Source organism: Mauremys mutica, chromosome 13, assembly GCF_020497125.1.
Source record: "Mauremys mutica isolate MM-2020 ecotype Southern chromosome 13, ASM2049712v1, whole genome shotgun sequence".
NCBI lineage: Eukaryota > Metazoa > Chordata > Testudines > Geoemydidae > Mauremys > Mauremys mutica.
This window is the reverse complement of record NC_059084.1, coordinates 38,533,331-38,544,460: the sequence shown is the minus strand read 5'-3', so window position 1 is coordinate 38,544,460 and position 11,130 is coordinate 38,533,331. Positions and strand designations below refer to the sequence as shown.

The following is an 11,130-nucleotide window of genomic DNA, read 5'->3' as shown; positions in this document are numbered from 1 at the left end:
AATTTGATTACCAGATTTCATTGTCTAAAACAGAGAAACAATGAACAACAGGGGATCTACACAGAGATTTGCTTTGATATTTAGTGGAGTTTGTGCCTTACACAATGTGACAGCTCAGTATTATCAGATGTGATAAACCCTCCTCACCCGGGGTGAATGTGCAACTAACACCATGGAGAAAATAACAGCATCTTGTATGTATAAGTGCTGCACTGCTGAACAGTAGGTTAAAACAGGTTAAAGAACTGTACACAAAACTCATGTTCCTATATGTTACATGGACACAGTGCGGGACCATAAACACTCTGCCTCAGTCACTCCATGCAGATTATGTCCATTTCTTTTTCACATCAGCGCTGACATATTCAATGGGAATTTTCAACTTAGTTGCAGTGGGGGCTGTTTGCCTAAATCACTTGGGCAGCTTTGAACATCTCAGCCTCAGTGATTGATCTAGGAATCTCTGCAGATTTTTCTGAATGCCACACATTTACTGTATGTTTTGCTCAAGGCTTCCCTGACCTCTCTGTTTCTCAGGCTGTAGATGAGGGGGTTCACCAGGGGAGTCAGGACTGTGTAGCAAAGAGAGAGCACTTTCTTTACCACACTCAGTGTATCAAGTGTTGGTAGCATGGAGACACTCACTATGGTTCCATAGTAAATTGTCACCACAATGAGGTGAGAGGAGCAGGTGGAAAAGGCCTTCTGCCTCCCGGTGGTGGAAGAGATTCTCAGGATGGTGGTGATGATACAAACATAGGATGTCAGGGTTAGTAAGAACGGAGGCAGGGTGAATACACCTGCTAGGATAAAATCCAGCAACACCATCAGACGTGTGTCACTGCAGGCGAGTTTAATCACTGGGATGATATCACAGTAGAAATTGTCTATTTCATTCGGGCCACAGAATATTAACTGTGACATCAATAATATGAAGATGGTTGTAGCCAAACAACCATTTAACCAGGACCCAGCCACCAACTGGAGGCAAAACCTGGCATTCATCAGAGCTGAATAGTGCAGGGGTTTACATATAGCTAAATACCGATCATAAGACATTGCTGCTAGCAGATAGCATTCTGTAGCTGCCAGAACACCAAAGAAGTAAATTTGTGTGATACAGCCACTGACTGAGATGGTTCTGTCCCCAGTCAGGAGATGGGCCAGCATCCTGGGCAGGATGGTGGAGCTGTAGCAAATCTCCAAGCAGGACAAGTTCCCCAGGAAGAAGTACATGGAGGTGTGAAGGTGCTGATCAGCCACAATGAGCACTGTGACAAGGATGTTTCCTGCCACCGTTGCAATGTAGATCACTAGGAACAGCAGGAAGAGAAAAAATTGCAGGTCAGGAATATCCCTGAATCCCAGGAGGATGAATATTGTGATGGCTGTTTGGTTTCCCCAGCCTGTGTCAGCCATGGGTTGAGTCTAGGAACAATAAAATGAACTGTGCAATCAAATCAGTAGAACATCAAGTGTCAGGAATTCATTTAATAAATTTTCAAAAACTCCTCCCCTGCTTCTGGTTACCCGCTGAAATGTTAAGGCTAAATAGAAACTTAAGAGCAACGTGCCTGGAGTGTCAGTCCAAGAACAGAACTTTGGTCTCCCTGCTGACTCACCCTTGCTGTATCAGAGCAATAAATACGATAACAACAGTCCATTTCTCTGGTAGCCCAATTAGTGATGTGACTGGTCAGTCCTGTACTTGATCTGCTGTCATATCCCATCTACTGACATACTGGGGTTTAACAATGATCCTTCAAAGCAGTGTTCCACTTGTGGCCATGACCAGAATCATGTCATGTCTGGAGGAGTCAAAATCAAAAACTCCATCAATGCAAATCTTGGAGTGTGGTTTTCAATACAATCTAGAGTCTGTTAGAATTTATGGGAGTTAATCTAATAATAGATCTTGGCATATTGAGCATTTCAGTGTCCTATAAGAAAAGGAATAACTATTTTCATCCCCGCACAAGAGATCAGTTTGTCATAAATTATGAAGTGGTGTCAGTTCTTCCTTACTTCATGTAATAATAATAATGAAGAGGAGGCAATGCAGAGGGACTGGCAATGCATTTTGTGTTTTCTATTCGAGTTCCCTGTGTTGCCTATGAAGCAATAATAATATACAGCTCTCTTCAGGGTGGCTTTCAGGACAGGGCAAAACCAGGCTGATCTGCAGTTCTAACTGGGGAGTGACTCTCCGCACTGCGTAAGGACTGAGGGCTGATAATACAGGAACAAGAAGGGCACTGGGCAAGAAAGATGCTGTCTCTGAACTCAGAAACCATCTGACATGTGCTACCCTGGGATCTTGGCTACTCACATTTTATCACCACTCGCCGCCCCCACTCCACCATTGGGACTCACACTGAGCCAGATCCCAGCTGGAGTCAATTGGCTGTAGCTCCATTGGAGTCAATGGGCCAGATCCCTGGCTGAGGACCTTTCACAAGACATGTATCTCAATTTCCCCATTATTAAATGGTTCTATTAACACGGACTGGCACTGCTGTGGGAAGTTAAGGCCAAAACTCTTAATATTTCACAAAACACATTCATGCCCCAGTTTCGAAGGTGATCTAGAAAGGTAGTCAGGAAACTAACCTGGATGGCTCAAGCATGAAGCAATGAGCTCGTATGTCTCTAGGTTTAGCTGCCAGAACTCAGGTTCTTCAGCTGTGGTTTTTGTCTCATCATTCTGCAGAATCTGGATCTTCTCAGTCGAGAGACCTGCATGGACATGAACGGACAAACAGCTGCCGTGATCTGTCTTAGCACAGGCTCTTCCCCCTCAATGTACAAAATGCAGACGTCTCCTCAGACTTGTATCCTTCTCCATGGCAGGCTCCGTCTCCCTTGAGTCCACCTCTGAAGGGCTGAGCCTGGGGAGTTAGCTCTGTGTTTTCTGTGCAGACAGTACAAACAACTGTCCTGATGCAACCAACCTCCCACAACTCAGAATAATTGACTTTCTGCTACCTGCTGTCTGAGATCATTGCTCTGAATGACTGAAATGTAACACAGAGCTCATGGTGTGCATGACCCTGCAGAGACTGACTCTGCTCTGTAAGCTTTACTCATATCAGTTGTCCCATAACCTTCAATGGCAAAAAAGTGCATGAATAACAATGGCTAAAATCAGTCAGGTCTAGCAGACTGGGTGTTGAAGCTGTGAAGTTTAACGAAAGCACAGGAAACTGAATGTAAATTAAATTTAATCTGTAGTTTAAAATAGAAATATTTGGATGAAAGGAAATCTCTCGCTCTCGCTCTCGTTCTATCACACACAGACAGACATACAAAGGCAAATGAAATTTTTCTCCCAAGGAAGTAGGATGTGATTAGTAATTACTACTGTATACTTATTTATTTAACAATATTGTCTCCCTTCTGCTAAGAAGAAGTGGAATTCCAGGCCTTCCAGTGAATTATGGCCCATTGTCCATCACTTCTTGTTATAGGATACTAAAGTGAGCAAAAGTGCATTTCTGTTCGTCGATTACACTGTGACTTGTTATGTCTTTCAGTACATTATTATTAGTCTGGAGAAGAGAAGACAAAGAGGGGACATGATAATAGTTTTCAAGTCAGTAAAAGGTTGTTACAAGGAGGAGGGAGAAAAATTGTTCTCCTTAACCTCTGAGAACAGGAAAAGAAGCAATGGGATTAAATTGCAGTAAGGGTGGTTTAGATTGGACATTAGGAAAAACACTGAAATAAATTTACCAAGGAGGTTGTGGAATCTCCATCATTTGAGATTTTTAAGAGCAGGTTAGACAAACACCTGTCAGGGATGGTCTAGATAATACTTAGTCCTGCCAAGAGTGCAGGGGATTGGACCAGATGACCTCTCAAGATCCCTTCCAGTCCTACACTTCTATGATTCTATGTTTTCTATATAGCCAGAAAAATAGTCCACTATCACCAGGTAATGATTTCCTCTGCATACACATAAACGTGCAGCTACAAGGGCTCTTTGGTAGAGATATTTGTACAGTGTCTTGTTCAGCATTGTTTCTCAATTTGATTTTTACTGGATTGCCTTTCAAAAGTCCAGTATCATTAAACCCTCTCTTGAGTTCTTCCACCTTTCTCACTAGGCCTGTCATGACTGCCTTGCTGCAGCTGACAAGGTTGTTGGTCCTTGATCCTTGATTACATGCACTCTGAATGCATAGGCTTCTGTCTTTGTGAGTTGTTTCTGTGGTAAATGGCCCATAAATATCAGAATACCTCCAGGGCTAGTCAGAGCTGTGTCAGGTGACCTCTGTGACACTGCACACCATATTCGTCATAGTTGTATAGTTATGATATGATTATGACATAATTACGATACATCTTGTACAAAACATGTTTTGTGAGGTGTCTATGGAAAAGTTATAATTTGATGAGTATGAGTATCCTATTTGTGTGCATGTGTCATTTTAATATCTGGAGTTATGAGTATTGACTAGGTATCTGTATTTCAAAAGTACTTATTCTGGGTAACATACATAGCTACCCCTTCAGGTATAACAATGAAGAAGCTAGACAGTGTTGATGGCTAGGCATTAAAGACAATGGACCATGGAACAGCTTAGCCTTCCTGTAAATGTTTCAGCCAGCCGGTAAGTAATGGGTGCTATGAGCCAGCAAGGCATTCAAGGGCATGTGACCAAAGCACTTGACACTGAACTCCATTTTGGTACCTGTATTTTTCCACAAATTAGACTGGGAACTGAGTTTGAAACAAAGGGTTCCTGTCTTATGGAAAAGCTATGGAAGGTGGGTTGTGACATCGTCTCTTGGCCTCACTCCCAACACAAGAAGAACTCCTGGAAACATCTGAGGATCAAAGACTGAACTGGAGGAAGTGCTGGTCTATCTATCCTGGATTTCTATCCTGTATATGGAAACTTGGAGGACTGCTTGTATCATCAGTCAGGGTGAGAAATTGCTAATTCAAGCCCTATCCTTCTAGTATGTTATGCTTAGTTTGTATTTTTGTTTATTTGTTAGGTAATCTGCTTTGATCTGTTTGTTATCACTTATACTCACTTAAGATCTATCTTTCTGTAGTCAATAAACCTGTTTTATGTTTTTTCTTGACAAGTGAGTTTCAAGTGAAGTGTCTGGGGAAAATCTCGCCTTGTTGTGCATATCTTTACCACATCAAGAGGAAAGCAAACTATATTAATGAGCTTACATTGTACAGATCCCTGTGCAGTGTAAAATGGTATAATTCTGGGTTTATACTCCAGTGGGAGTGCATGGCTGGGGAGCTGTGAAATTGGCTGTCTGTCCTTGAGTGGCTTAGGTAAAGCACTCAGGTAGCTTAGTTGGGTTGTGGCACCATCTGCTGTTGTGATGGGAGATAGGGCTTGGAGAGGCTGTGTGTGTGTCACCAGAAGAGCAGTATAAGCGTGGCCAGCCCACCTGGATGGCTAGAGGGCACAGTGGTTCCACCAGCTCCTAGACTGCACTCCAAGGGTGAAAACACACCACAACCTCATTCTGCAATGACTGTGGTGCTGACTCCTGAGTAATTTATAAAGTCATAGCCTTGCCTTGAATATTCATTTTCACTGTCCAGGCAGACTCTGTGTCATAACAGGTGACAGATCCCAGAAACAATGGCTCATAATTGTCTGTGATATGAGTCAACTCCCTGACTGCCTGGGTGAGGCAAATGGCTGCAAAATGTACATATTTCATGCATTTATTACACCATTCCCTCAAGTTCCTGTTTACAGTTTATAACCTAAATACAGGTTTTTCAAATTGATCCTTGATACTGTTAAGTAAATAGGTATACATTAGCAGTTAGTAATCACATCAAGTTCCTTGGGATAAATATATCCATTGCGTTTGTGGGTTTCTGGGTGAGAAAGAGAGAGTGAGATGCAGAGAGCAATTTACTTCATCCAGATGTTTCAATTGCAAAGTACAGCTTATATTTACTCTAAATTCAGTTTCCAGCGTCTTTGTTAAACTGCACATCTTCAACACCTAATCTGGTGAGCCTGACTCATTTTAGCTATTGCTATTCATGGAATTTTTCCATTGAAGGCAAAGGGAGAGTTGCAATGAGTAAAGATTACTGAGCAGACTCAGTCTCTGCAGGACACTGTGTTACATTTTAGCCATGCAGAACAATGACTTCATATAGCAGGGAGCAGAAAGGCAATTCCTCTGGGTGTGGAAGGTTGATTTCATCAGGACAGTTGTTTGTACTGTCTGCACCGAAACCACAGTGCTAACTCCCCAGGCGCAGCCTTTTCAGAGGTGGAATCAAGGGAGACGCAGCTTGCCATGGAGAAGGATACAAGTATGAGGAGATGTTGGCACTTTGTAAACAGAGAACTAAAAAGGGGTTCAAAACAGATTGTGGCAGAAGTCTGTCCATTAAGATAAATACAGGTCTCCGTACTGATTAAATGTAGTTTCTGCAGAATGATGAGAGACAAGAAATTGAGCATTGGATCCTGGGACCTGGCAGCCAAACTCTGAGACATATGAGCTCATCGCTTCAAGCTTCTGCTGTGGTTACAGGTGAGCTCCATCTTCCTGACTGCATTTCTATAGCACCTTCCAGACAGGGCATGAGTGTGCTTTGTGAATATTAGCAAGGCAAGATGGGTGAGGTGATATCTTTAAGTTATCTAACTTCTGGTGATGAGAGAGACAAGCTTTTGAGCCACAGAGAGCTCTTCTTCAGGTCTATTACCTCACCCACCTTGCATCTCTAATATCCTAGGACTAACATGGCTACAACAGCACTGCATACAAGTTTCTAATATTAGCAGTTTCTGCCTCACCATTCCACAGCAGAGCCAGTCGGGGTTAATAGCAACATTTAACATTGAGGAAATTTAGATACATGTCTTGTAAAAGTCCTCAACTGGGGAACTGGCCCATTGACTCCAATTGAGCTATGGCCAATTGACATCAATGGGGGATCTGGCTCAGTGTGAGTCCTCATGGGGGGCAAGTGGTAATGAAATGTTACTAGCCTAGATCACATTTAGCACATGGTAGATTGTTTCTGAGATCAGAGGCAGCATCTTTCTTTCCCAGTGCTTTTCTTATTCCTGTATTATAAGCTCTCTGATATTATGCAGTGCAAAGAGTCACACCCCAATTAGAATTGCACATCAGCCTGGTTTTCCTCTTTCCTAAAATCCAGCCTCAAGAGAGCTGTATGTTATTATTGCTTCATAGTTAACACAGGAAATGCAAATCTGAAACAGAAAAGGCATTGCCATTCCCTCAGCATGTCACCACCACCACCATCAATCATCATCATCATTATCATTACATGAAGTAAGGAAGACCTGACTCCACTTCATAATTTATGACATAAACTGATCTCTTCTGGGGGTGAGAATGTTCATTCCTTTTCCTGTAGGACCCTAAAATTCAGAATTTACCAAGATCTATTATTAGATTAACTCCCATAAATTCTAACAGAAGATCAGAGCCTAAGGAAACTAGATGTTACTGAAAAATCTCAGTCGAAGATTTGAGTTTATGGACTCATTGATTCTGACTCATCCTAAGACAAAACATGATTCTGGCCATGGCCACCAGTGCAATGCTGCTTTGAAGAATCATTTTTAAGCCTCAGTGTGCCCGTAGATGAAATATGACAGCAGATCAAGAAGGGGTCTGATCAGTCACATCACTTATTGGGCTACCAGAGAAATAGGCTGTTGTAATCATAATGAGTGCTCTGATACAGCAGAAGGTGAATCTGCAGGGATACCAAAGATCTTTTCTCACACTGCGACTCTAGGGAATTTGCTCTGAAAGCTATATTTAGCCTTAACATTTCAGTGGGTAAGAGGAAGCGGCAGGGGGAGTTTTTGAAAATTTATGGAATGAATTCTTGACACTTGATTAACTTTCAGCTCTCTGTTCTACCAATTCGATTGCACAGCTTGTTTTGTGGTTCCTAGACTCAACCCATGGCAGACATGGACTGGGGAAACCAAATGGCCATCATAGAATTCATTCTCTTGGGATTTGAGGAGATCCCTGACCTGCAAATTCTTCTCTTTCTGCTATTCCTAGTGATCTACATGGCAACTGTGGCCAGGATCAGGCTCATCATGGTGCTAATAGTGGCTGATCAGCACCTGCACACCTCCATGATGTCCTTATTCATGGGGAACTTGTCCTGCTTGGAGATCTGCTACACATCCACAATCCTGCCCAGGATACTGGACAGCCTCCTGACTGAGGACAGAACCATCTCAGTCAGTGGCTGCATCACACAATGTACTTCTTTGGTGTTCTGGCAGCTACAGAATGCTATCTGCTAGCAGCGATGTCTTATGATCAGTATTTAGTGATATGTAAACCCCTGCACTATTCAGCATTTATGAATGCCAGATTTTGCCTCCAAGTGGCTGCTGGAACCTGGATAAATGGCTGTTTGCCTGTTGCTATCTTTATATTATTCATCTCACAGTTAGTATTCAGCTTGAAACTGGCATCAACATAATGGATAAAAATCAAAATATATATACACTTTAGGTGTATTTCAGGTGCCCAACACATTGGTAACTGAGCATTTTGATGGCTACCTGATGTAATGGCACTATGGACTGTTATTACAATAACATTATTGATCTGTAGTTTTTATCAATTGATCTCTTCAAAATGAAGCTCTGCTGATCAGCTAACAATGAAAGGATGTTCATGTTAATGGGTCCCACGGGGCATTATTAAAAAGTCTTTTACAATGATCATGAAAAATGTTCCAACTTCAAACAGGTTTCAGAGAGGATTGTTAAAATTCAGAGGGCTCAATTGGTGTAGCACCACTGGAGTGCACCATGTTACATTCAGGATGAATTTGGCCCATTGCACTAAATGCATAGAGATAGGAGGTGCTTACGGACTTCTCTAAGAGAAGTCTGCCACCACCTGGGACCCCCAATCAATTCAAGCTTCATGGAGTGATGAGAAACCATCTCTCTCTCTCTCTCTCTCTCTCTCTCTCTCTCTCTCTTTCTTTCTCTCTCTCTAGTTAAGGCTAAAATGAAATTGATGTTAATTTACAGCAATTAAATGAGACTGTGTGGTAGTGATCAAACAGGACGAACAAAACTTGCTGGGCCAGATTCTCAGCTGGTGTAAAAATTGGCCTCACCCCATACAAGTCAATGGAGCTATGTTGACTTTCATCACTGATGCGCTGGTTCCATTATGTGTTGCAGAATTGATGTATGACTTCATTCTAATGAAAGAAATATCCCCAACACTCATCCCCACTGGGCCCCAGAGAAGCAAATGGTAGAAATGTCTTTGGGGCTAAGGCAATGCTTCCTCAGGAGAGACAAAACAGCTATTAACTCCAAAGGGCATTGAGGTGAATCCAGCTAGTTCTATGTAAACATCAGGAGGTCAGATTTGACACCAGAGTAACTCCACTCTAGGCAGTGGAATTACACCATGGGTTTGCTTGGTCCATGTGCTATTAGCAGAACCATGAGAACAGTTAAGGGCTCCACAGCTCCGGGAATGGGATGCAGATTGTGTTTCAAGCTCATGTCACACTGGTTAAAATCTGCCACCAAGGGTGCTAGTGACCAGTGCTTGGCCATCTTACCCCCTTGGTCACATTAATGAATAGTTACACACACAAATAATCCCACTGAATTCAATGGAGCTATGAGTGACAGTAACTGATTTCCAGTATAAGTGAAGAAATCACAATCTAGCCTTTACAAAGCCCTCCAACCGCTGCCAATTTAAAGGCCCAATTCTTCCTTGCTCACTCACATGGGGCAGTACCTTATTCTATGACTAATCCCCTTGATTTAGAATCATAGAAGATTAGGGTTGGAAGAGAACTCAGGAGGTCATCTAGTCAAACCCCCTGCTCAAAACAGGACCAACCCCAACTAAATCATCCCAGCCAGGGCTTTGTCAAGCCTGGCCTTAAAAGCCTCTAAGGAAGGAGATTCCACCACCTCCCTAGGTATCCCATTCCAGTGCTTCACCACACTCCTAGTGAAATAGTTTTTCCTAATATTCAACCTAGACCTCCCCCACTGCAACTTGAGACCATTACTCCTTGTTCGGTCATCTGTCACTACTGAGAACAGCCGAGCTCCATCCTCTTTGGAAACCCCCTTCAGGTAGTTGAAGGCTGCTATCAAATCCTCCCCTCCCCCCAACTCTTCTCTTCTGCAGACTAAATAAGCCCAGTTCCCTCAGCCTCTCCTCCTAAGTCATGTGCTCCAGCCCCCTAACCATTTTCATTGCCCTCCACTGGAATCTCTTCAATTTATCCACATCCTTTCTGTAGTGGGGGGCCCAAAACTGGACACAATACTCCAGATGTGGCCTCACCAGTGCCAAATAGAGGGGCATAAACACTTCCCTCGATCTGCTGGCAATGCTCCTACTAATGCAGTCTAATATGCTGTTAGCCTTCTTGGCAACAAGGACACACTGATGACTCGTATCCAGCTTCTCATCCACTGTAATACCCAGGTCTTTTTCTTCAGAACTGCCGCTTATCCAGTCAGTCCCCAGCCTGTAGCAGTGCAAGGGATTCTTCTATCCTAAGTGCTGGACTCCGTACTTGTGCTTGTTGAACCTCATCAGATTTCTTTTGGCCCAACCCTGCAATTTGTCTAGGTCACTCTGAACCCTATGCCTACCCTCCAGTGTATCTACCTCTTCCCCCAGCTTAGTGTCATCTGCGAACTTGCTGAGGGTGCAATTTATCCCATCATCCAGATCATTAATGAAGATATTGAACAAAACTGGCACCAGGACCGACTCTTGGAGCACTCCGCTTTAACTTACTGGCAAGAATACTGTGGGAGCCTTCATCGAAAGATTTGCTAAAGTCAAGATATATCACATCCTCCGCTTTCCCCATATCCACAGAGCCAGTTATCTCATCATAGAAAGCAATCAGGTTGGTCAGGCATGATTTGACCTTGGTGAATACATGTTGACTGTTCCTGATCACTTTCCTCTCGTCCAAGTGCTTCAAAATGGATTCCTTGAGGACCTGTTCCATGATTTTGCTGTGGACTGAAGTGAGGCTGACAAGTTTGTAGTTCCCCAGGTTCTTCTTCTTCCTTTTTTTAAATATGGGCACTATATGTGCCTTTTTCCAGT

At 43.0% G+C, this 11,130-nt stretch overlaps 1 protein-coding gene across 1 annotated transcript; it reads right to left on the bottom strand.

Moving 5' to 3' along the window:
- Window positions 1-453: 453 nt before the first annotated feature.
- LOC123348370 (olfactory receptor 6N1-like) lies at window positions 454-1,419 on the bottom strand. The gene has a single exon (XM_044985889.1). The coding sequence runs from the start codon at window positions 1,417-1,419 to the stop codon at window positions 454-456; it is 966 nt and encodes a 321-aa protein (XP_044841824.1).
- Between the last annotated feature and the right edge of the window lie 9,711 nt (window positions 1,420-11,130).

Coding starts and splice junctions, on each gene's coding strand:
- LOC123348370 (XM_044985889.1), bottom strand. CDS start 1,419: ATGGCTGACACAGGCTGGGGAAACCAAACAGCCATCACAATATTCATC.